The following is a 27,995-nucleotide window of genomic DNA, read 5'->3' on the forward strand; positions in this document are numbered from 1 at the left end:
AATAATTTTGCAATCAGCAAAACAGACAAGCGGAAATTTTTTGGCTCTCAAATTTTGTGAAGCGATAAATTTCAAATCCGATGGATTTACCTTTACAAATGGACTTTGGCAGCGATTGGAAACAAATTACCATAAAATACCTTTGGGCTAATTAAAAAATTCATACATTCCAGTTTACATTGCATCGTCAATGGGAAGGGGTGGGTAATAGCATTTTGCTTTTCTTATTTCTTTTGTTTTTATTTTTTTGTTTTTATCATGTATGTAAGTGTTTGTCATGCATGGCCTAATGCCAAAATGGCCATGTATTTTTAGGCATACCATAGCTAAAACTGCCAAGTCCTGCCGGGAGCATTTCAAGTTATTTTGCGAGAAATAATTTACTTGAAATCGCCAAGGAATTTTTTTGGTGTTCGCATTGCTTGATGTTCCATAAGAGATTTACATTGTTAAGATTTTTTGGCTGGAACATTGCGAAATGAATAGTTTGAGATTTATATGCAAATAGAAATAGTTTGGGGTACAAAGTACTTGGAATATTGGGCCAATAATCTAATCGAATTTTTGGTACTTCAAAAGTAAATGCACAAAGACAAAAAATTTTTAGGCTATTAATTTTTAATTTTTTTCAATAATTACAGGAAAAATCCAGCACATTATGAAAGTAGAGGTAAAAATAGAAGAAACTGGTATCGGTGTTTTGAAAGTTTGAAGCACTGAAGAATCGATGTCGAAAAGAAAGCTAGAAGTCCCACCCACGTGGAAACGGAACATGACAGAAGTCAAGGATGAAGACGGAGAGGATGGCCATCTGCGACGTTGGAATACAAAATTCTGCCCGAAGCTCCAGTTTTCAGGAAAATGAAGATGCTTAGTAGAATTGGTGCAGATAGAAAAAGGAAGACTGGAGTTATAGGAAATTATGTGTGCTTGTAATGTTGGAACGATAAGTTGTCCGAGGTCTGTAAGATGGCGCTGTCTGAGAAATATCACACCACATAATAAAAGAAGCATTTGGGTGTATGGGTCTATGTTTTAGTGTAGAAACGGAACATGACAGAAGTCAAGTATGAAGATGGGTGGGACGATCATCTACGACGCTGAAATATAAATTTTTGAAAGAAGCTCAAGTTTTCAGAAGGAAGCCTAGTGAAAGTGATACAGCTATTAAATGGCAGGCTGGAGTGACAGTAAATTATGTGCGCTGGCAAGATGACGAAAAAGGATGGCCATCAACGACGCTGGAATAGAAAATTTTGAAAGAAGCTCAAGTTTTAAGAAAAAACCTAGTAGAAGTGTAGTTATAAAAAGGCAGGCTGGAGTTACAGAAAATTATGTGCGCTGGCCACACTGGGACGATATGCTGTCCGAGGTCTGTAAGATTGCGCTGCAAGAGAAATATCACACCACACCATTAAAGAAGCATTTGGGCCTATGGGTTTATATTTTAGTGTAGCCCCATTAAACATATTATTAAACTTGCATCGCAGATCAACCTAAATTGAGGAGGAAATTCCCCCTTATCCAAACTTTTAGAAATTTCTGGATTAAGATTCCTTGAAATCCATAAGTTTTGATTATATTCTGTCTTTGGCAATGTTGCAGATAAAAATACGAGGATTATTTTGTTCGAAAATGTTAACCCAAAAAGGGTCTTTCTGGGCCATTTTTAAAAATGTGGTTAAAAACTCCCTTTGAACGGGATCGTGGCAAGTCAAAATATTCTACAAAATTATTTGGCCTGAAATTCTATTATAGGTCCTAGAGGGGCGTCAAAAGGGTAAGTCATGCAAAACGTCAGGAATCCGTATATACAGGGTGAGATGAAAAAACTACAACCAACTTCAGACTGTTTTCACTTCTAAACCACACGTCCGACAGCTGTTTAAATTATTCCAGTAACAGCTCATTATATTGTTTACAAGCGTGCAAAAGCATTTTGTTGAGAATTTTCCGGAAAAAAAAGTTATTCGTGATGGAATTCAAGCATGATAGCGTGATTTCTTTATATTTGGCTGGAAAACCACAAGTGGCTATCGTTAGACCACTCCAGCATTAAAATGTGAATAAATCTTTTGTCTCTCATACCATCGCACGTTACCGCGATACTGGTAGCGTAGCCCAACGTCAAGGAAGTGGACGAAAGAAAACAGCAACATCAGCAGAAATGGTTCGAAAAGTAAAGAAGAGACTTGAATGAAACCCGCGTCGTAGTGGCCGAAAAATGGCTCGTGAGCTGAACATATCGCAATATTCCATTCTGCAAATATTGAGCTCGGGGTAAAGCCATTGAAATTCCGAAAAGTGCAAGAACTTACACCGCAACAGAAAGAAAATAGACTCAAAAGAGCTAAAGAGTTGCTTCGCTTGGCCGAAAGTGGTGAACTGCCGAATTTGGTTTTTTCCGCTGAGAAAACATTCCTTGACTAGCAGTTTGTAAACAAACAAAATGATCGTGTTTACTTCTAAAGAGGTCACCTGAAAATGTGCACCTTCGCTTGGCCATCAGAACTCATGCGCCGGCCATGGTGATAGTGTGGTCCACCATAACGATTGGTTTTCAAATGTGACCTGTAGAGTCACTGCAAGATTCGGAAAGATTTGTAAAACAATAGGATTCCATTCTGACCCTAACTCTATCCCCATGCAAAATTTCTTGAGAATCGGACGTCGCTCGTGATAAGTTAAAAAAAGTCGAATTGCCGCAATGGATAGTTGTGAGAAAGAACGTGTTTTAATCGTTCTCCGCATTCTGGTGGGAGTATAGATCTGTCGGTTGTGGGTATAGCATATTCAATCGTGGAATGTTGATCGAAATTGCACATCATTGATTAAATCCTTATTTATTGACTTATTTATCTAGTCAAGTTGAAACAATTCCTACGATTTTCATATATTTCCACATTTTTATACCCTACACCACAAGGTGGTCAGGGTATTCTGTCTTTGTGCATTTGTTTGTAACAGGCAAAAGGAAACGAGATAGACCCATAGTTCCTTTTGATGATCTGCATAGAATCACTTTCTGAGTCGATTTATGCATGTCCGTCCGTCTGTCCATGTATTTTTGTAAACAAAGTACAGGTCGCATTTATTGCCCGATCCAGATGAAATTTTGCACAGATCATTTGTTTGGTCCAAGGACGAACCCTATTGAAATTGGAGATAATCGGTCAAAATTTAGATATAGCTCTCATATATATCTTCGTCCGATTTGCCTTTTATTGGGCACCAAACGTGTAATATCAGCCTGAATTGAATTGAATGAATTGGAATTTTGCATATACACCCAAATTAGGCCTGAAAATAAGTATGCCAAATTTTATCGAAATCGGTTCAGATATAGCTATAGCTCCCATATATATTGTTTGTCCGATTTGTTATTTTTGCCCTCCGCAGCCGTAATATGCACTCTGCAACAACAATATTTGGGGAAATATATCAAATACAGCTCAGAAATACATTTGCTAAATTTTATCGAGGTCGGTTCAGATTTGGATATAGCTCCCATATATAACTTCGTCCGATTTACCTTTTATTGTCTAATATTTGTCTAAATGGGAATTTGGCACTTACGACCGAATTGAGTCTAGAAGCTAGTATGTCAAATTTGGTGAAGATCGGTTCAGATATAGCTATAGCTTCCATATATATTATTCATCGGATTTGTTATATTTGTTACCCACAACCGTAATATGCACTCCGTAACAACGATATTCAGGGAAATATATCAAATACAGCTCAGAAATATCTTTGCTAAATTTTATCGAGATCGGTTCAGATTTGGATATAGCTCACATATATATCTTTATCCGATTTCAAATTAATTGTGCACCAAATGGACAATACAATTCCGAACTTTAACAAATGCTTCGGCATATTTAGTCCTTTGAACTTTAAATTATAATTATAGCGTGTATGATTGAATTCTCACATAAAAACTTTTAATTTTTATGTGGAGCTCTACTAAATTAGCAAAGTGGTGTAGGGTATCATAATGTCTAATGCTAATTTATAGCATTTCATTTGAAAACAAAAAAATAAAAAAAGAGTCTGACGGGTCACAAATGCTAATTTCGAATTGCTGTAATTTTTCATGCGGATAAGATTTTTGGAAGTGTTTTCATCAATTCCCTTTTTCTGCATGTATTTCAAGCATCTACAACATTTGGTTTTTCGAACAGCGCACAGGTATACTGAGTAGCCCGAAATGTACCTTTGTACCTGAGATTCAATAACATCATTTGTTTCGTCTTCGAATTCGCCTTCTTCTGTGTCAGATTCATTCAGCTCTAAATATTTCTGTACAGATAATCCTCCTGTAACTTTTGTGACCTCGAAAGGTAAAGCGACGCACCCATCATCCTCACAATTAGTATTTTTGGCAGCTGATAAAATATCTGAAGACATAATTTTTGCCATTATATAACGCATTTAATTAATTCATGGATGCACATTGTTTCCAAGTGATGACCTTACTCTAGAAAACAGGTTTTCGAGGGCATCCTCATTGATTTTGCCTGGCAGAATGAATTGCACTTCGATGTAGTCTCTGAATATTTCTGGCAAGAGATCACATTCCACACAGTTGTATATGGCGTCCGAAACTGAATTACTTAGGACCTGTGTAGCCCTTCGTACGCTCATTTTTTCCCAAAGTGCCGGCTCAATGTGCTTTAAAGTAAGTTTAGGGCACATTTTAAAATTGGAATTATTGGAGTCAATTTCAAAAACTTTCCTAGCGTATTTAAAATCTATGTGGTAACTATCTTTGGTTTTGAAGCCATGCTTTATGAAATAGTTTCTAATTGATTTAATTAAATGACAATAGTCGTACATACAGTAGACCTTACGACCATTGAAATAAAAGAAAGGTTCTTTTCTCGAGGTCATGAGGAAAATATACAAGGAAGTATTAGTGGAACCTTGGTCACATACCAACGCACGCACATCCAGACCAATATCCACTGCTATTTGTGTCTTTTCTCTTAGAACATCGTACAGTCTTTTTGAGACTGGGTAAAAACTAAGGGCATACTTCCAGTCGGAGCATATACCTTTTAGCATGAACACAAGGCATCTTTGAACCATTCTGTTTTATCTCCGTCCATTGCCACAATCCTCATAGCCGTCTATAACATCAGCTGACTTGTTGTATTCCAAAACGGCTTTAATGTCCACTTCGTCATAGACCATGAAACATATTCGGTCTTTTTTAGACATTTTATCTATCTGTGCTTTCAAACTTTTAATGACTGTATGGTCTATGCCTGGACTAACCGCTTGAATTTTTCGCCATCGGGTTAGAGAATTTGGGTTATGTAAATTAAATTTGAATTGTTCTCTTATAAATTTATAGCACGATGGACTTCTGTAATATAAGTTTTGTGTTAAATTTTGTTCAACTTTTAAATATTTTTTCCTATCACCAATTCTAGCAAATGTTAGTGCTTGTTCTGATGCATTTGTATTCGGAACTATACATCTACTTGTGAAATTACATAACTAATCTTTGAGTTTTGCTATTTCACAAGATAGTGCATTTCGGTCCTTAATCAAGACTTCAATATTTTGTTAATACCGTTTTTCATTGCGATTATATATATCTACTGCAATCTTTAAATCTTCCTTCTCCTTATTTAATAATGATTCGTTAATTCTAAGTTTTTTAATTTCTTCCTTCAAGGTATTCAACTCATTGTAGCATTCGCAAATACATGTTGCAAATGTGAGTCTTTCATCCTTAGAATTTGTGCCGGAATGTTTTCTAAAATTAACAGTAAGCTAAGTTAAGTATAAAATTAATTTGCTGCGCCATATTGTTATTGGTTTCCATTATTCTATAGTATTAGATTGGCTAATGTAATATCATTGTTTTAAATATTCTTACATTGAAATCAAAGGAGATATCGCCTTCGCCACTTTGTAAGTTTTTTGGCAAACATTTACATTCAATGAAACGGGGCATTTTATTGCTTCAGTACAATCCTCTTCAATTATGACTTCTGATTCGAGAATATTAGGATCAATCGGGCATTCAGGAACGTATGCAATAGGGGACTTAGTATTATTCGCTCCAAGAAAATGCAAAGGTCCAACATCATCTGATTCAAAATCAAAGCCAGGTTCATAGCCACGTTTAGCTTCAATATATTTTATATATATAAGGAATCTTCTGTTGGTCGAGCAACTAATATATCAAATGTTTTTGTAAATTAAGAACTAAATAAAAAATAATAATATTTATAAATCAAATGTTTATATTTTGGGAGTTCTTTATTTGTACTATACATAGCCCCTTAAAATCGTACAATAGTACCACGCTCTAAGCACATTCGGCTCTATGATTGTCGATCACATTCATTTAACAAATTACATCCGGCCGATCATCGGAAGCCGATCATCGGAAGCATAGCTGGATGCTACCGGACGCGTCCACAGGTTGCGGATAGTGGGACGCCCAATAGATATATTGGGCAGCTGCGAATAAATAAGCAGTCGCGGACAACTCAGCGGTCTCCGGGGGGAGAGTCTCGGAACAAATATCCGAGTGCCCATGATCCCTGGTTACGACGAGGCGAACAACTGGCGCCTCAAAATACCCAGTGATCGGTGTTGGTCTACCGATAAATAAGACCCCCTAACGCTGGGGTGTTATGTAAACCGTGCCCATCAGTGTTCCAAGGTTTGCAGTCAGGGTTCCGACTGTATTCGTACGGTTGCCTCACTGATACCTGGGCGCCTCAGTGAGTAACAGGCTTAGTTGCCAAGTCCTTGCCATGGTAGGGAGGCTATGCCATGGTGGACCTCGTTTCCTCCAAGTCCGACTTTTCATATGGAGAAAGATAAAAAAACAATAAAAAAACAAAACAAACCCCCAACAACCACCAACGACACCATTGCTTCCAAGGAAGCAACGACCAAGGACCGGCCACAGGACATGAATACCAACTCGGGAGGGGACGACCCAATACTGAATTACAGTGACGTAATCCACGACAGTATTCAGCAACAAAATGAACAGTTGTCTGCCCTCCTGGAAAAGACGAAAACGTTAAGACTCAGCCAGGAAAGTGTTCCTTCGGGCTTTAGTAACGACTCACCACTCTCTGATGAGGAACTTGACATAACGGTCATTTCCTCGTCTCAAAGTGGTGAGTCATCACAAAAGACCGCTAAGAACACTCCTAACGAGACTTGCGTGGAGTCCCAAATCCAGGTGGGTTCATCGTCGGTAACCTCCGATGTTAAAAGCCTCGATCGGCAAGATACCATCCTTGTAGGTACTGGCAGGAAATCTACCAGTAACCCTACCTCTCACGATGGTGTCGAACCGAAGGAGGCGAAAGCAAGGCGGGGTTATAAAAGGTCAATAAATTATTGCAAAAAATTTATTGGCCGAGACCCCGCGCACATAACGGAGAGAGAGAGGATTCTGATCAAGATGAACCTCAAGGTAATTGCTAAGTTTGAAAAGAACCACCCGCACTTACCAAGTTGTTCTCTTAATCAGATACTCCTAACTCTCCCACCACCTAACATCAACAGTAGGGCAAACTCTTCCATAGTTCAACCCACTGTTGAGAACCCTGCAGAGGTCAGCAAGTCCACCACCGACAGCAAGGCCACTCCGGCTGTTGTCCACTCGGTGACACCTAATGCTGGACCTGCTGGGTCATCTACCCCAAAATGCAGGGACAGGAAGGTCAAGAAGCCGGAACCTGTGATAGCTGCAACCTCGGCAGTTCCAACGGAGGCCGACACCCCTTCACGCTCGGCGTTGAAGAGGGGCCGGTCTACGGAGGAACCACACCCTGAGGCCAAGAAGGTATCTAAGGCCCCGGCTTCTCGGCCTTTACCTACAACTTCCACTTCGTCTGTCAGCAAGTCGCTTGTGACCAAACCACCCCCAACAGGCCCTTCAAGCTCCAAGCCTGATAAGGCCCACAAAGGAGAGGCCAAGTCACAAACGGCAGGCCAAACAGGACGAAAGAGGAAGTACTCCCAGACGATCTACCCGGATAATCTCCGAGTAGCAATCATTGACAGGGCTGAACCGGAAGGTAAAATCAGCGATAGTCGATGGCTGCTATTCGAAGATCGACTGAGGGAGCTTGTCTTTACGGGAGAGGGTGACCCACGAAGGATGCAGTTTGGCAGCGCCACCCTTTACAGAGGCGCGAAAGTCATGTGCTGCGAAAACCAAGAATCTAAGGATTACCTAGTCACCGCAGTATCTGGCTTCCGTGACCTATGGCAAGGATGCGATCTGGCGGCTGTATCCTTAAAGGACATCCCCTGCCGTAGAGTATTGACAGCATGGGTGCCACCACCATCTGTGGATCCGGCACGCATCCTGACAATACTAGGCAAGCAAAACCCCAACCTCAAAACAGACAGCTGGCGTCTTGTCAGTTCTACCACTGAGGGAGGGGGCCTGGTCATCAAAGTATCCATGGATAAGGATGGCCAGGAGTATCTTCAAGCTCGTGGGGGAAAATTGCACTTCGGCGCCGGGTGGATCCGCTTCCGGCTAACGCATTAGGAGGAAGGAAGCAGCAGCTACTCAATATCATGCAGATTAATCTGCATCACTGCAAAGCAGCTGCTGCTGAACTCCTCCTATCCCTCACGAGATCTGAAGTTGACATAGCCCTAATCCAGGAACCCTATATATATAACAATAGGGTAACTGGGTTAGGGAGTGGGCAGTATGTCACTTACGCGGTCTCCAATGGTGATAAGGTAAGGACGTGTATTGTTGCCAAAAAGAATTTAAATCTTATCTTCCTTAGCAACTACAGTGGAGGAGACGTCACGGTAGCGAGAATGGAATGCAAATCCGGGAGGGTTCTCTTTTTCATTTCTCTCTACCTACCGTATGAGCGACCTGACCCACCCGGCCACGAGGTAGAGGAGCTGCTCGACGATCTGGTCAACAACGGGCACATAATTATAGGTTGTGATGCCAACGCACACCACTTCCAATGGGGCAGTACGAATACTAACGTCAGAGGTGAGTCGATTTTTGATTTTATTTTGAAATATAACCTTAAAATATGTAATAGGGGCAACGATGCAACATTTCTAGTCAAAGACAGGGCTGAGGTCATTGATCTCACCCTTACTAACAAGGATGAATCTCTCATACTAGATTGGAAAGTTTCTCTCGAATGCTCATTCTCAGACCATCGAAAGATAAATTTCAAAATACTGGTGGAGGGTATTCATCAAAAACCTCATAGAAACCCAAGAAAGGCAAATTGGGACAAATTTACGGAGCTGGCTATACCCTGGCTTCACCGTTTCGACAACATGGTCTTAATCTCAACCCTCGATATAGACAACTCCGTAAATGCGATAACTAGTGCCTTAATTGGGTGTTATGAAAAAGTCTGTCCACTAACCCACCCGGGAAAGAAATGTCAACCTGTTTGGTGGTCAAAACATTTAGCCAATTTAAGGAGGGATAGTAGACGACTGTACAATAGGGCCAACAAGACCAAACATAGTACGGACTGGGATGCCTACAAAGCATCCTTCAACAAGTACAACAGTGAGATCAAGAAGGCCAAGCGCTCATCTTGGGTATGCTTTACTGAGTCGATTGAAAGTGTCAACGAAGCCTCCAGATTTCGTAAAGTCCTTTCGAAGGACCCTAAATCCATCGGAAGTATAAAACGGACTGACGGCACATGGACTGACTCTGGACTAGAGACTCTTAACCTGCTAGCCAACACGCATTTCCCCGGCTGTATTGACGCGACAAGCAATCGGCAAACCGATCAAGTACATCATGATCATACAACTAGGGACCAAGACTTGGCTGACAGAATAGTAAGTTTACCCAAAATCAAGTGGGCCATAGATACATTCAAACCTTTTAAATCTCCAGGACCAGATGGTGTTATTCCTGCTATGCTCCAAAGTGTCTCAGCGGTAATATCACCAGTACTGAGTGAGATCTTCAAAGCTTGTCTGCGTCTATCCTACATCCCGGAATCATGGAGGGAAGTCACAGTCACTTACATCCCCAAAGCGGGGAAACCGAGTCACTCACTTCCCAAGGACTATAGACCGATAAGTCTCTCATCCTTCCTATTGAAAACCTTGGAAAGGCTGATAGACATAGAGATCAGATCTCTAATACCCCAAACCGCAATCAGCACTGCTCAACATGCCTATATGAAAGGCAAATCTGTTGAGACAGCGCAACATGATGTCGTAGGGTACATAGAGAAGAACATGAATGGCTCCTTATTCACATTGGCTGCCTTCCTCGACATTGAGGGAGCTTTCAACAACGTCACGTTGGAATCCATTCATGAGTCACTATCAAAACTTAATTTGCCACAACTCCTCATAGACTGGGTTGATAACATGCTTAGCAGCAGAATCATCAACTCGAGCATTGGGGAAACATCTGTCAGGAAATCGGTCACTAGGGGCACGCCACAAGGGGGCGTCCTATCACCGTTACTCTGGCTTATGGTTATTAACAACATACTTATAGATCTAGAGGTAACAGGGACGAAAGTAGTCGCATACGCTGATGATGTCGTCCTACTAATTGCCGGGAAATTCCCGCAAACAATCTCGGACCTAATGCAAGGAGCTCTAGTCACTCTATCACGGTGGGCGCGTCACAACGGGCTAGGCGTGAACCCAGCAAAGACAGAGCTCGTACTTTTCACTAAGAAGCGTAAATATCCGTTATTTACACTACCAAGACTAGATGGAGTCACTCTAAACCTCTCACCAGAGGCCAAATACCTTGGTACAATCCTTGACCGACAATTAAGTTGGAAGAGGAATATTGAGGAACGAGCCAAAAGAGGTTTTATCGCACTCTATTCTTGCAAGAACTCCATAGGTAAAAGCTGGGGCCTCAAACCATACATCATAAAATGGTTGTATGAGTCAATCGTTCGCCCCATTCTAACCTATGGATCTCTAGTATGGTGGCATTCTCTAAAGAAGCCAACTTACTCACGCAACATTAACAAAGTCCAAAGAGCCGCATCCTTACTAATAACGGGTGCCTTTAGGAGCACGCCTCAAGCTGCGCTAGATACTCTACTGGGTTTAAGCCCGCTGGCCATACATGTAGAGGAACTGGCATTCAGGTGTGCTCTTCGGCTCAGGGAATTAGGTGAATGGCGTAGCCAACCATTTGGTCACTCTACGATTCTAAGGCGTGTAAGGACTGTGGGAGAGATAGCCTATGCAAGTGATTATATTTCACCACGATTAAGCTTCTGCCCACCTGAAATACACATACCTGACAGAGAAGCCTGGTCCCAAAACAGCCCACCTTTCCGCGGCATATCTGTATATACCGACGGCTCAAAGATGGAATGCGGTACGGGAGCAGGTGTCTTCTGTGACACCCTTAATATCCGTGAATCCTACAAGCTCAGAAACAACTGTAGCGTTTTTCAGGCAGAAATCCTGGCGGTCAAAAAGGCCACAGACCTGCTAGTCACGAGGAACATAGAGGTCGGAAGTCCGGTGACTATATATGTCGATAGTCAGGCGGCACTGAAAGCACTAAATTCCTTTACTATCAAGTCTAGGGCTGTTTTAAGCTGCAGGGAAGCCTTGGAACACTCTAGGTTGTCAATCAAGCTTTGTTGGGTTCCCGGCCATTACAATATCACAGGTAACGAAACTGCAGATGAATTGGCCAGGCTAGGATCCGAATCAACTACGATAGAAATAGATAATTCGGTCAAACCACCACTGTGCCACTTCCTACAGATCGTTCACAAACACTACCATGAAAAGACACAACAAAAATGGCTGGATGAAACGGGATGTACCATCTCCAAAAGAATCTGGCCTGTGCTCTCAGAGAAGAGAACAAGATCGCTGATGTCATTGTCTAAACCAGATTTAAAACTTGTGGTGGGCATCATCACAGGTCACTGTAAGGTGAGGGCTATGACCTCAAAATGGGACAGCGATGATATTGATTACTGCAGGATCTGTCAAGATGAAGAAGAAATTGAGACAATCGAACACTTGCTCTGCCACTGCCCAGCGCTCATTAACGTGAGACATAAAATAGTGGGAGAACTAGTGTCACGTGATTTGTCCTCTTTTTCTACCACGGACCCTGCAGTGATCCTTCAATTAGCCAGAAGGTTCAAGTGGCTAAAGACGACACGGCAAACTCAGCCGTAGACTACGTACTATCTATTTCCTACTGTCAATTCTTATACTTTCTCTATCTTTCGCTCTAACTCTTTCCTAGGATGAACTCAATGGACCTATAGGTCTCCGAGTGGAGCAGTTGCTAAATGCAGCTGCGCGTCCTTTAACCTAACCTAACCTAACAAATTACATTAGAAAACTAATAACAAAGTTCAGTTGGTGTTTCTTGTGGGAGAAGTGGACAAATATTATCCATCTTTGAACTTGATCAAAGTTTAACAAAATTATTAGGATATGCAAAGTTAGGACTGAATCGGTTACTTTGTCCGAGAGCTATAGTGCGCCCCAGCCAGGCCGTAGCCTCATTAAAAATGAGGTCTGGAAGTTTGCTTCAAAATGAAATGAATCGTTTAAACCGGAAATATATAGTTCCGCCTCTGTAGCTGAAGAGGCTACGGTTTTTGACTGATTGCGGGACAAACAAACTTATAAATTTTTATTTTCATTTTCATAAATTGAAAGTTTTACTTACTAGGTCTTGCATATTTGATTAATTTTTTTGAACCAATGCATGACTCATCGAAATGCCTTTGACATAGACGGGATCCGGCCCGAATTGATGTAACATCAATATTTAAAATTTTGCACCACACATCCTCTTCTTCCTCGTTGTTCGGAAAGCCGAAACTTTTTTCCTGATTACCACACAAAAAAATACACATTTTACTCGTGTTTCTTTTTTCCAATTTTATTTCTTTTTATTTAATTTTTTCTTTTCAGTTAATTTTACAATTTGTTGCTGAATAAAATTTTGAAGAGAAATGCCAATATAATTAATATAATGAATTGCTTACTTGGTTTTTTTTTAATATAAATTTATATGTAGTGATTTTATAATGCACGCCAGCATGTGAATGTTAGATACGACAGGGTTTTGCATTCCATGGAAAACATTTCATCACGTTATCATCTTTTGTCTGAATTTAGTAGCAATGCACATCCATCGATCCGCGATTTGTCGAAGTACCTCTAATAAATTCCTTTTGGTTTATCTAAGAAAATGTAAAAAAAAATGTTGGTGAAAATGTTTGCTGGATTATTAATATTGAAAGTAATGTTTTAAAACCGCGGGAAATATCTATACTGTGTTATGACTATCAAACGATTCCCAGAATGATGTATAAATAGCAATGTCCCATATTCAACACTCCTTGCGTCTCTTTACAATTACACAAAATTTCACCAGTTCTGATTGCGCGTTTAAATTGTGACAGACTTATAGCCTGCAAGGCAAATGACAGACAAATGGAATTTTTGATATTTGGTATAAGAAAAAAAGGGGACCTTTTTCTACTGGCAAATTTTGGTGCACCAAACTCCAACACAAGCAAAATGCGAAATGCCAAAGTAGGCAATCAAAAAATATCAATCGTTCATTCACAAAATTAACACAAAGTAAAATATTGTGTTTGAAAATGGATATTTCACGCAAAAGGTATGATCCCTTTCATCCGCTGTACTGTGTCGATCAAAACAGGTGCGCTTCTTTGCTGTTCTAAACTCTAACCCCAGGCAAAATTAGGCCCCCATTATTGCCTGGAAGACTACAAAATCAGAAAAATATCTTGTTGGTCCTGACACAACGCAAAATTTCGTAAAGTTTGCGTCATAATTGTGACCTGTAGCGTAATTATAAATAAAAATGGACAGACGGATACACATGTCTAAATCGACCAGCTGGGCGAGATAGGTAAATCCATATGTAAAATCGTGGGTCTAGGAACATCATTTCGAAGTTTGTGCCATCTTTGGCGAATTACGTTGATATTTCCGCCATCCCCGTTTACACTTTTATTTAATATTAAATATCCAAAGCTGGCGCCCGAACATTATCCCCACCGTCATAACCCCATTGCAATTACAGAGATTATTTCCAGATTTCTAAAATTAAGATTTTTTAAAATTAATTATTTTTGTAAGTAGTCCACACAGCAAGCGCCATACTGCCCAAGGGGTTTGTGTCCGTTTTGGAAGCGGACACACTCCCAACATTATTATCGGGTTTATAACAAAATACAAAGCGAGGGGATTATGTATTTTTTTAATAAACAAAGTTTCTCTTTGGAAACATAAATTTTTGACAGAAGGGGAATAGGTAAAGAGTTTTTATTCCCAGACGAAAAAAAGAAAATGAATTGCAATAAAAACTTGATTGCCTGGGAAGCAATTGTTTGTCTGTCTTACACAAAAATTCTGTGAACAGGCTATTAATGGTACAAAACAGGTTTATATTAAAAATGTTAAACATAAGAAAATTAGACAATTGTCAGAGTATATGTAGAATTACTAATACTGATTTTGAGATAATTCTGCTGGGAAATCTGGATAAAATCAATCAAACCCCGAATGTCGGCGATACGGTTCGAAAGTTCTTTGCAGCTATGCTTTATGTTTACTAGCGATTTACCGCAAATCAGCTTGACAATTGCGATGAAGATCCAAAAATGTCTTAATTCTGGCTGCACTATTTTATTTTTCACACTTTCCATATGTTCATTCTACGGACCTAAAATAAATTTGACAAACATACATTATGCTCGGAAACTAGCGTGATTTCTACAGACGTTCATGACTAGATCGACATAGAATCATATGCTGACCAAGAATTGGTGGAATTTCGGTGGATGTTGTATACAAGGGCCTTCGTAGGTAATACACAATTCCCTGACAAAATTTATTCGAGAACTACCAATGAATAGGATGTTGCTCCCCAAAAAGAATGTTGATTTCTTTAATGACTAAACAAATAATGTAACAACACATGTTGCATGTGTTGACTAGTGATAGGTAAGTCGACTTCCGACTACTCGACTTTAGTACTCAAAGTTATGAAATTCGAACTCTACTATAGACTCAGGTGCAAACCGAGTACTCGACTATTCATAGTCGATTCTTCGACTTACTTTACTCACTGTTTTTTTTAATTCCTGTTCAACCAAGGTGTCTGTACAAAATACTTTGTACATACGTTTGAGTGCGGTTGAGGCGCTAGGAAAATCTAGCAATAATCAATAAATATTCTAAAATTACATATTTCCCAGCCGCCATAAAACACCACAGTGAACAATTCGGTGATCTTGTGCGCTGACGCATACGATAATGTGTGAGATAATAAAGGCTATGACCCACACGCACAGATATCAATGCGCTCCGTAGATGCACAAGACTACTTGAATGAAATGTCAAGCAGCCCTGCAATGTTCTCCATTCAGTATTAGAATAGATATGAATAATTGTGTGGCTGCGATTAGGTTAAGTTAGATTAGTTTCAGTAGTACGTAAGGAACATATTTTAAAAATAAAATCAGAATTGAATCAACAACCAAACCCTTCGGTCGCGTTTCTTTTCTCACCAAAAACATAATAGAGTTGACAATCGAAGAGGGAGATTGGACTCTATTCTACTTTACAGGTGCAAGTACATAAATAGCATGATGTAATAGCTAGACATGTTAATGTCAAATTATAATGGAAAACGACGACCGGATTTTAGTGCGGCTCTGAAATCCCTTTATGAAATGTCATAAAATAGCCTAGCCATGAATTCAAGATACAACTTTGTGTACATCTTAATTTTACAGGCAGTTTATTTTGAGTTAACATGACATCGAAAAAAATTTCATGCTTTTTATTATTTTTTTAATTTTTTGTAATATATTATATAATAATTTGCATAATTTATTATATATGTAAAGTGCCAATTTTCACATCGAGTCTACATGGCATCCCTGTCCATTTAATTGACACTAAACTGTCATCAGCCGTTGTACAAAATACTTTGTACATCCTTTTGTGTGCGTTTGAGGTGCTGGGAAAATCTAACAATTAAAAAGAAATATTTCAACATTATCAGTTTCCCAGCAGTCATAAAATATCACATGTGTACAATTCAGTGATCTTGTGCGCTGTCGCATATGGTAATGTGTAAATAATAAAGTCCATGACACACACACACAAATATCGATGCGCCAGTAGGTAGCCAAGACCACTTGAATGAAGGGACAAACAGCTACGCAATGGTTCATTGTAAATCTAAAAATAGATAAGGACAATTGTGTGGCTGCGAATAGGTTAAGTTAGATCAGTTTTTGTAGCAGTTAAGAACAATATTTTTGAAAATAAAATCAGATTTAAACCAGCAACCCAAACGAGCGGTTGTGTTTTATTTCTCAGGAGTGAGATTTGGAACTGATCTCAACACAGAGTGTTTGGTTTCCCTTCTCACTTGTACATTTGGTCCTTCGAGCCGGATAGAGAATGGATTCTACACCCGAACGAAGCGGTGTTCTATCCTTCTCGCTGCAAGAATTGATTATACACCCGAACGAAGCGGTGTTATATCTTTTCTCGCTACAAAAATTGAATCTACACCCGAACGAAGCGGTGTTCTTTCTTTTCAATCTAAAAAATTCGTTTCCCTCAAAAGCGGCGGATACAAACAAAACATCTATGCAGACTTCGGGATGCATTCAAACAACAAAAATCAACAATCAAAAACTATACAACTTTAACAACATCAACATCGAGTGTGGTAATAGCAGTTAATCAACTCACCAACCACAAAACTCAACAACTACATTAATAAACAATTGTAAACAACAACAAAAAGCAACAAAATCTACAAGAAATGTAATCATCGATCAACAACAACATTTTTCAAAGGACTTTTCAAAATGTCTAGCTGCCAAGAAATTCAGTCGCAACAACAGACGGTTAATAAAGATGGGGCGAAGCTGGATTAAGAAGTTTAGCCGTTACCTCGAAGCGGTTACCTAGCAGAAGGCGTATATTATTTATAATTAATTTACTGTCCCTTTACAACAAATAGTTTATGTCTTTAATTTTCATATTTTGCATATCTTTGTTAAAATCAGATATTAAAATTTAAACTAAAAGTATACATATTTAACCCGCCCGGGAGAATGTACAAAATACTTTGTACATCCTTTTGTGTGCGTTTGAGGTGCTGGGAAAATCTAACAATTAAAAAGAAATATTTCAACATTATCAGTTTCCCAGCAGTCATAAAATATCACATGTGTACAATTCAGTGATCTTGTGCGCTGTCGCATATGGTAATGTGTAAATAATAAAGTCCATGACACACACACACAAATATCGATGCGCCAGTAGGTAGCCAAGACCACTTGAATGAAGGGACAAACAGCTACGCAATGGTTCATTGTAAATCTAAAAATAGATAAGGACAATTGTGTGGCTGCGAATAGGTTAAGTTAGATCAGTTTTTGTAGCAGTTAAGAACAATATTTTTGAAAATAAAATCAGATTTAAACCAGCAACCCAAACGAGCGGTTGTGTTTTATTTCTCAGGAGTGAGATTTGGAAATGATCTCAACACAGAGTATTTTCATTCTCCTCCCAAACAGCCGTCGTGAAGTTTAAGTCGTTCATCAGCCGTGTGAAAAGCCAAAGCAGCAGCCGTCATTTATTCTTCTGTACTTCCATAAAACTTCAATCATCATTCTATTTTATTAATGTATAAATACTTCATTCAATTTGATCTTTTTAAATAAATATATAACTAAAAGGCATCAGCCATTCTTACATATATTAATATTCATACTATAACATTAATTAAAAGTGCACATTTGAGCTCATTATTCTATTTTCGTGTTGTTTATATCAGCTCAACAATGGTGTTGTCTCTTCGAAAATATAAATAAAATGAATTGTCTATGCGACATGCCCACAAACGTTACAATCGGTTGGTACAACATGTCAAAAATCAAAAAATTTTGATTTTTCATACAACCGAGACACAACTTCGTACACAATTGTATAGAGCGTGGCTTGCATTAGAACAAACTCGAATACTTGGAAAGACGATTATTGCTTTTCATTACCCTGTAGTCAAGCAGAGAACCATGTATCTCTATGTCACCACCTATTTTATAGCAAAAATGCTACTAGATAAAATGTCAACAACTTCCCTTTATTGCGGGAGTATGTAAACGTTGTAGACTTTATCTGTAGTGTATTTGTGGCAACATTGTCAACGATCGCGTCAACAGTTTTTTACCGTTAGACTTTGATGTTAATAGATACACATTTTTTGATGTTTGCTTTGCTTCTCATTTCATTAGTTTCTTTTGTGAACAACACACGTGTTCCTTAAAATTGTGCATTGTGCGAAAAATATTGTTGAAGTTATTGTGCGAATAAGGTATTTAAAGTGATTACAAATAAAAAAAATATTAATAAAATAAACATAAATATTAATTTTGTTCACCCGCTCTACACAACAATGTCTGACGAAAGAGCAATACCGTTCAAAGGAAAAATGAAATATTATTCTTCAGAAGGTAAGTTTTAATATAACTAATTCGCATTACCTAAATAGTATTCATTACAACATTATATATTTTTCCAGCAACTTCAAAGTGTACTTCCTGTGAAGATATAGGAAAAAAATGGACACGATACTGCAGATTTTGGGCGAGCATAAAATTTTGCTAGATCGAATTGGTTCCGATAACTCGATTGTGCAAAACATTATGGCCATCTTCCCAATAAACACGGACGAAAGTCTAAAGCAATTAGAAGACTTATTAGCCACTCAGTCAGACTCATACGTAAGCTTTTTTGTATTCAGGAAACACAATGTATAATTAATTAATAACATTTATAATTATTCTTGCAGATTCGCCAAATGAAAAATCTCATTGGTGGCAACGTCGCACGCAATCTACACCTTATATTTGGGAAATCTATTATAATGAATTACAATGTGGATGGAACTTTTGGCAAAAAAAGTTTATCTAAATATGGAAAAGTCCATGCAGCAATAATAGGTACAAATCCAAAAAACCTTTCAAAAATACGAATAATTAAATATAATCTTTTTGTTTCAATACTTAGATGTAATATCAATGTACGACAAGTGTTCAGACAAGGCTCTAAGAACAGCTTTTCAACGTCAACAAGTTAAAAAGCAGTAAGTTCGGCCGGGCCGAACTTTTAATAACCACCACCATTTGCAACGAATTTGAAAATTTTCAAAAAATAAAATCCTTAAAAAATTCTGTTAAAATTTTAATAATAGCCGTTATTTTGGGGTCTATACGACGTGGACATACATAGGCATTGTTTGTCATAAGCCACTACCATATTCAAATTCGAAACTTGAAATAAACGGTGAATAATGTAGCTAAAATCATCAAAATACCGAATATAGGGAGGTACCGTTATATGGGGGCTATACGAAGACCTAGACCCGCACAGACAATTTTCTGCCACAGACTGTAGTTCCCATAACGAACTTCAAATACCAATTTTAAAACAATTCCGGTGAATAATGTCGCTTAAATCATCAAAATACCGAATATCGGGAGGTACCGTTATATGGGGGCTATACCAAGACGTGGACCTGCACGGATAATTTTCCGTCTTAGGGTGTAGTATTCATTTTGAACTTCAAATACCAAATTTGAAACAATTCCCGTGAATAATGTCGCTAAAATCATCAAAATACTGAATATAGGGAGGTACCGTTATATGGGGGCTATATGAAAACGTGGACCTTCATGGCCCATTTACGAACTTAACCTGCCTACTGGAAAAATAAACATGTGTGCAAAATTTTAGCCACCTATCTCAATTCATTCGAAAGATAGCGTGATTACAACAGACAGACGGGTCTGATATGAGTATTTCGAGGAGTTACAAACGGAATGACAAAGTTAATATACCCTATATATATATATATATGTATATTGAATTATTAATGATATTAAATAAATCATATGAATTCATAACGAATTTTCTTTTCAATTTGAATACAATGTCGTTGGTAATCTACTACAATTCGCAATAATATTGTAGACTCAATCTGCTAAGAAGTCTTTGGTGTCAATGTCGCCATATGGCGTCAAAGTTAATACCTAGTCAGTAGAACTTCTGTCTACTGGTGGATTTTCAATGACACGCTAATGTTAATTGTCAATAGAAGATTACATTAAGTTGGCTACACTTAGTCAGTAGTACTAACGACAATGTCAGTATAAAATTACTACAATTTTACTATTTCCATTTCCTAGAGGGTACCTATCCCTAGTGTCGACTACTAAATCCACTAAATCAAATATTTGGTATTTCTATCGGCCGCTTTGTAATATACTAGAACTGACGGCGTCCCCGTTTAAATAATTAGTCTTTAATGTCTGCATTTGATTTTTTCAATTTAAGCATTTTATTTTCAAAAAGAGTGGTCACATTTTTTTTCGAAAAAAAAACAACATTTCACTCAATGTTAGGAGCCATATTTTTACGGAGAGAGTTTTCAGAAATGTATTTTTTTCCAAGTCGATTTTAATGCCACCTACAACTAAAAATTGGCAATTTATTGGAAAATGCCTTTTTGTCCTATTTTTATAGTTTTAGGTCTTTGTTTTAGTCTATACCTAATTTGTCTAAGCTCATACTTTATGATTGATCTCACCACTTGGCAATCGTAGCATATTTTTAGGCGCGCATGAAAGCTAAAAGTCGAGCAAAGGCATGGTACAATAAGGAGGTAGAACCGCTTCGTAAAACTACAAAAATACAGCCCTACAGCTGCTTCCTGTCAGACTCATTCAAAATTATTTTTGTTTAATTTTTTTTCTAATTTTTCCTCATTTTTAAAATGAGTAAATAGAGCGAAAAAATGAATAAAATGTCTGGATTTTTCTCTCAAAATATGATCCTAACTTTTCAATCTTTCAATTTCATGGCTATACTGGTTAATAGCTTTAATTCGCGAGCCGCAATTCATGTGTCTTCCAATCATTAGTTGCGAAAATATATATTTTTTTGTCATTTTTCAAAACAATAAATAAATACACAAAATTGGCTGAAGTTGGGCACACTTAGAAAACAATTGTAATCAGCTACAATTAGAATTGTCAATAAGGGCAACAGCTGAACACTGGCTTTACCTGTAAAAAATCCCCCAAATTTTACTAAAATTTCTGAAATCAATGGATAAATCATTTACCAAGAGAATGGGGGAATTAACCTCCAGTCGACGAATCTGTTGTATGGACTGCGAAGTACTTGTTATCTTATTATGTTCGCTATCCCCTATTCTATCCCGGACTTAAATCTTTTAATTCCCTCCACTTACCCCTTGCCATTTTTAATTAAAATCGTTTCATCATGGCAAATATTGTCACATAGTATCTTCCACGAAATTGTGTCCATCAAAAACTTTCTTCTGGAGTTTCTCCATTTAATAACTTGGAAGGAAACAAAAAAACGAGAAAAAAACTACTTCTCCGACAAAAGCATTTGCCAACTCTTTACTTAACTTCAAATTAAGTCACGTCTTTATTGTTTAATCAGACATTTTGGTTTTACCCCTTGCTTGCTGGTGGATACTTGCTGGTTGCTGTTTGGACTTTGGTTCGCAGCTTATTATGACGTTTGAAAAGTTTAATGTTCTATGACATGACTGGAGTTAATATTGGATTCTAATGACGATGCTGGGAAGGCAGAGGCATTGGTTTCGGATTAGCGAAGACACTTTTTCGAAAAGACTTTTGGGCCTTCTACGAGAAAACCTTCGGGACTTCTATGAAAAGACCTTTGGGTATTCTATGAGAAGACCTTCGGGTCTTCTATGAGAAGACCTTTGGGTCTTCCATGAGAAGACCTTTGGGTCTTCCATGAGAAGACCTTCGGGTTTTCCATGAGAAGACCTTTGGGTCTTCCATGAGAAGACCTTCGGGTCTTCCATGAGAAGACCTTCGGGTCTTCTATGAGAAGACCTTCGGGTCTTCTATGAGAAGACCTTCGGGTCTTCTATGAGAAGACCTTTGGGTCTTCTATGAGAAGACCTTTGGGTCTTCTATGAGAAGACCATCGGGTCTTCTATGAGAAGACCATCGCGTCTTCTATGGAAAGAAGACCCTCTGGTCTTCTATGGAAAGAAGACCCTCTCGTCTTCTATGGAAAGAAGACCCTCTTGTCTTCTATGGAAAGAAGACCCTCTCGTCTTCTATGGAAAGAAGACCCCTCGTCTTCTATGGAAAGAAGACCCCCTCGTCTTCTATGGAAAGAAGACCCTATCGTCTTCTATGGAAAGAAGACCCTCTCGTCTTCTATGGAAAGAAGACCCTCTCGTCTTCTATGGAAAGAAGACCCTCTCGTCTTCTATGGAAAGAAGACCCTCTCGTCTTCTATGGAAAGAAGACCCTCTCGTCTTCTATGGAAAGAAGACCCTCTCGTCTTCTATGGAAAGAAGACCCCTCGTCTTCTATGGAAAGAAGACCCTCTCGTCTTCTATGGAAAGAAGACCCTCTCGTCTTCTATGGAAAGAAGACCCTCTCGTCTTCTATGGAAAGAAGACCCTCTGGTCTTCTATGGAAAGAAGACCCTCTGGTCTTTTATGGAAAGAAGACCCTCTCGTCTTCTATGGAAAGAAGACCTTCCGGTCTTCGATAAGAGGAACTTCCAGTATTCGATAGGAGGAACTTCCGGTCTTCGATAAGAAGACCTTCGGGTCTTCTATAAGAAGACCTTACGGTGTTTTATAAGAAGACCTTCCGGTCGTCTACCAGAAGATCTCCTGCTCTTCTACGAGAAGATCTCCTGCTCTTCTACGAGAAGACCTTTTGGTCTTCTATGGGAAGACTTTCCAGTCTTCTATGAGAAGACTTTCCAGTCTCCTATGAGAAGACCTTCTAGTCTCGTACGAGAAGACCTTCTGGTCTTCTATGAAAAGACCTTCGGGTCTTCTATGAGAAGACCTTCGGGTCTTCTATGAAAAGACCTTCGGGTCTTCGATAAGAAGACCTTCTGGTCTTCTATAAGAAGACCTCCGGGTCTTCTATAAGAAGACCTACTGGTCTTCTATAAGAAGATCTTCTGGTCTTCTATAAGAAGACCTTCTGGTCTTCTATAAAAAGACATTCTGGTCCTCTTTAAGAAGACCTTCTTGTCTTTTATGAGAAGACATCTTGGTCTTCTATGAGAAAACTTCATGGTCTTCTGTGAGAAGACCTTCTGGTCTTCCATGAGAAGACCTTCTGGTTTTCCATGAGAAGAACTTCTGGTCTTCCATGAGAAGAACTTCTGGTCTTCCATGAGAAGACCTTCTGGACTTCTATAAGAGGACCTTCTGGTCTTCTATAAGAACACCTTCTGGTCTTCTATAAGAACACCTTCTGGTCTTCTATGAGAAGACCTTCTGGTCTTCTATGAGAAGACCTTCTGGTCTTCTATGAGAAGACCTTCTGGTCTTCCATAAGAAGACCTTCTGGTCTTCTTTAAGAAGACCTTCTGGTCTTCTATAAGAAGACCTTCTGGTCTTCTTTAAGAAGACTTTCTGGTCTTCTATAAGAAGACCTTCTGGTCTTCTATGAGAAGACTTTCTGGTCTTCTTTGAGAAGACCTTCTGGTCTTCTATAAGAAGACCTTCTGGTCTGCTATGAGAAGACCTTCTGGTCTTCTATGAAAAGACCTTCTAGTCTTCTATGAAAAGACCTTCTGGTCTGCTATGAGAAGACCTTCTGGTCTGCTATGAGGAGACCTTCTGGTCTTCAAAGAGGAGACCTTCTGGTCTTCAAAGAGGAGACCTTCTGGTCTTCTATGAGAAGACCTTCTGGTCTTCTATGAGAAGACCTTCTGGTTTGCTATGAGAAGACCTTCTGGTCTGCTATGAGGAGACCTTCTGGTCTGCTATGAGAATACCTTCTGATCTTCTAAGAGCAGAAACTCTGGTCTTCTGTGAGAAGACCTTCTGGTTTTCTGTCAGAAGACCTCTTGGTCTTCTGTGAGAAAACCTTCTGGTCTTCTAGGAGAAGAATTTTTGGTCTTCTATGAGAAGACCTTCTGGTCTTCTCTGAGAAGACCTTCGGGTCTTCTGTAAGAAGACCTTTTGGTCTTCTTCTACTAGACGACCTTCGGGTCTCATACGAGAAGAAATTCTGGTCTTCTATGAGAATACCTTCGGGTCTTCTTTTTCTGTGGGAAGACCTTCAGATCTTCAAAATAGCCAAATTGAAATCTCTCCTCCCTTCCTGAATTATCAACATAGATTTCTTTAATTCCAAATATTCTTCAGTTTTTTATCTCGACTACTTGCTGTCGTTTTCCGAAGTGCATGTAGAAAAAGTCCCTCCAACCATTTGATTTGCATCATTTAAAGTTTTTAATAAAAACATCAATATCGCAAAAACTGCATTTGTTTCCAACTTCGAGGTTAGTTATTTCAAACATTTACCAATTTATAAAACTATTTATCACAACAACACAATCAAGGTCAAAGCTATGGCGACAAGAACAATACCGGGCAAGTGGTCTGGCGGGGGTTGGCAGCAGTTATGGCAAAAACTATTTTTTCCAATAACCCCCCAAAAAATGAAAAACTTATCAATATTTTATAAGATTTACCACAACCCAAAAAAAAATGAAACTTTAACAACTGCCACAATGGAGGGAACAAAATCAAACATCTCTACACCCATACACACATCTATACAACACCCAAAACCCAACAATTCGATATAAATTAATACTAAACTTTTTTGTTTTAGTTCTCGTTTTTTTGGAAAATATAACCTTGTGGATGGCTACGAAAAAAATATCTGATAAATTGATCATAACCTCAAAGTATGCGGACGTTTCAACTATTTATTTAGGAAGTTTTTGGTGGCGAAAGGGATGTGAAACAATTTTCATTTCAAATTTTTCATCACCCAAAACCCAAAAAAAAAAAAAAAACAAACAGAAAAAATATGATACCCCTTTTCAACCAATATATTATTAATCTAGAGACGATAACTGAAAACTAAGGAAAAATATTTTCCCCAGCGAAACAAATAAAACCCATTCACAACAAGAACAAATAGCGGGTTTTGTTTCCGAGTTTTTCGGATGTTGTTGGTGTTTGAGTTTTAATGGCTGCAATCATGTGGACAAATTACCCCCTCTCCTACATTTTTGGAAATTTTCGGATTGAGATACCTTGCAATCCTTACATTTAAGGTATATACGACCTACGGCAAAATGTTAACCCTCAAACAAGGCACCAAAGGGGCCTTTTTGACCTTTTTTCCAAATATCTCGTAGCAAGTCAAAATATTTTACAAAAAATATATTTGGCATAAAACTCTACTATATGCCCGAGAAGACATCAAGAGTCTGCATCTTACCCTCATATGAGCTTATGCAAAATACCCGTACAAAGCATCATTTTAGAAGGATGACCTCCAAGATAAAATTATTCCTCATCAAATTTCACTATCAGCAACTCGAGAGGAGAAATCTATATTTCAATTATATATCAAGAAAATATTTGCCAAAAAAAAAAAAATCGCGAAAATATTTCCTAATTTTTTTGGAGTTGACGCCTGTATAAAACAATTTAGAAAATATCAGTCGGTTTTGCCGATAGATGTAGAAAATGTTAAAAGCGTGCACGAGGTACCACATATAGTCGACCGAAGTATTCCATTTTCATACCTCATCTAATACATATAAAAATATTGGTATGGGCAAAATTACAAGAAAATCAAATCGATCTTTATCTTTATAACAGATTTTGTGTTGGTAGAAATGTTGAGATGTACCAAGTCTGAAGTGGAATCGGATGTTGATTTCGCTTTTTATGACCTTCATGGGTATTCAAAAATTTGAGCCTGTGTGGGGGAGGTACTAGAAAGAGAGGACTGATATATCCCATCTTCACAACAGATCTTGTGTTAGCAAAAATGTTTGTATGTGTGAAATATAAAGAGAATCTGATGCTTATTTCGGATTTTATAAACGTTTTGGTTATTTAAAACTTTGACCTTTTATGGGGGAGGTACCAGAAGGAATAGTCCGATCTCTACCGTCTTTATAACAGATCCTGTGTTGATAGAAATATTCAGATGTGCCAAGTCTAAATGGATAAATCGGATATTAATTTCGCGTTTTATGAGTCTAATAGATATTCAAAGTTGCGATCCTTTGTGGGGGAGGTACCAAAAGGATTGGTCCGATATATTCCATCTCACTACCAGATCTTGGGTTCATAAAAATATTGGGATGTGTGCAATCTGAAGACAATCGGAATCTTACATCATATTTTATAAGAGCTATAATTATTCAAAATTTTGACCCTTTGTGGAAGAGGTACTTGATAAAGTGGGCCGATATGGTCCATTTTCACACCTGGCCTAGCACTGATGAAAATATTGAGATTCGCAAAGTTGGAACAAAATCGGATTATCGTTTGTCTTTCCGAGCAGAAAATATATATTTTGAAAATTTCGACCTTTTGTGGGGGAGGTACCGGAAGGTGTGGACCGATATTGACAAAAGTATTACGATGTACCAAGTTCGGACCGAATCGGATACTCCCTTAGAGAATTTTCGTGCGCTATTGTTCAAAATATTGATGTACGTTCTTATATCGACCTTAAAAAAAAGTTCACCCGATAACCCGAAATTCTTTTGAAACTGAAAGAAAATTTGTAAAGAATTGCTAAAATTTGTCGAAAATAAAAAACATATTTTTATAAACTGGATTTGATGATATTTTTCTATGGTACATATTAAGTATACAAACTTCCTTGTTTCAGAGACTCACAATGAAATTTGATCTCGAATATTTTATCATTTGAAACATTCTCCAAAAAATTAAATATTATGGGAGAATTTGACTAAGAATGGAAAAGTGTTTAATAAGCAGTAAAAACATAAATTTTACTTGCAATGCACAAATTTCGAATGTAATTTTCTCAAAAGCTATTAAACATAGGTTTATTCTGAGATTTATAGTGAAATCTTGTGTATATTATTTTTAATATTGCAAATCAAAATTCCTTTTCTTTGGTGACTTATAATAATTTTTATTGAGGAATATTTTTTTCTTTGGCGTCATGCGCTAAAATGATGCTTTTTAGGAGATTTTTGCATAAACTCACACAAGTAGTGTTTTAACCCTAAAATGTATTCTTAATATGTATGAATTCCTGGCTTGAAGGTAAGATTCAGACTTTTGACGTCTATAGTAGCAACGAAGCCAAACGCCATAATTTCCACATTTTTTAAAAATTTTATTGAATGAAAGAAAAAAATCAGAAATAGCATCAATTTTTTTTTTCAATTTCAATTTTTTTCAAGCTGGTCACCTTTGGCACGAATTATGGTCTTCAAACTGCCAATGAAACCAGCACACGCTGCCCGAGTGTTGCTCTGCGCTATTTTGGCCCATTCCCGGGGAAGCGCTTGCTTGAGGTGATCGACACTTTGGTATTTTTTAGTGCCAACCTTGCTTTCCAAAATATTCTAGACACAATAGTGCAACGGATTGGTATCCGGAGATTTTGGTGACCATTGTGCGCTGGAAATGAAGCGAGGAACCTCATTTTGTAACCATTCTTGGGTGGCGCGTGCTGAGTGCGATGGTGCTGAGTCCTATTGGAATGTCCAAGGTCCGCGGCCAAAATATTTGCGTGTCCAAGGCTTTAATACACCCTCCAGAATATTTTCGCGATAATATTCGGTATTTATTCTGATGCCACGGTCGATTAATACGAGCGGAGAGCGACCATCGGCTGTTATGGCGACCCACACCATCACCATGGCCGGCGTTTGAGTTCTGGTGTCCAACCGAAGGTGCACATTTCAGCTGACCTCTTTGGCAAATAACCACGATCATTTTTTTTGTTTGCGAACTGCTGGGCAATGAATGTTTTCTCATCGGGGAATATCAAATTCAGCAGTCCACCACTTTCGGGCAAGCGAAGCAACTCTTTAGCTCTTTTGAGTTTATTTCCATTCCGTTGCTA

At 38.4% G+C, this 27,995-nt stretch overlaps 2 protein-coding genes across 2 annotated transcripts; both read left to right on the top strand.

The window, feature by feature from the left end:
- The first annotated feature begins 10,489 nt into the window (after positions 1-10,489).
- Positions 10,490-12,257, top strand: LOC131806753 (uncharacterized). Its single transcript, XM_059131410.1, has one exon. The coding sequence runs from the start codon at positions 10,606-10,608 to the stop codon at positions 12,184-12,186; it is 1,581 nt and encodes a 526-aa protein (XP_058987393.1). The 5' UTR covers positions 10,490-10,605; the 3' UTR covers positions 12,187-12,257.
- A 6,032-nt stretch (positions 12,258-18,289) lies between these two features.
- LOC131806747 (uncharacterized) lies at positions 18,290-19,218 on the top strand. Its single transcript, XM_059131394.1, has 4 exons — positions 18,290-18,539; positions 18,608-18,809; positions 18,878-19,028; positions 19,096-19,218. The coding sequence occupies exons 2-4, from the start codon at positions 18,648-18,650 to the stop codon at positions 19,173-19,175; spliced, it is 393 nt and encodes a 130-aa protein (XP_058987377.1). The 5' UTR covers positions 18,290-18,539; positions 18,608-18,647; the 3' UTR covers positions 19,176-19,218.
- Positions 19,219-27,995: the final 8,777 nt, after the last annotated feature.

This window comes from Musca domestica, unplaced genomic scaffold (genome assembly GCF_030504385.1).
Source record: "Musca domestica strain aabys unplaced genomic scaffold, Musca_domestica.polishedcontigs.V.1.1 87, whole genome shotgun sequence".
NCBI classification, from domain to species: Eukaryota; Metazoa; Arthropoda; class Insecta; order Diptera; family Muscidae; genus Musca; species Musca domestica.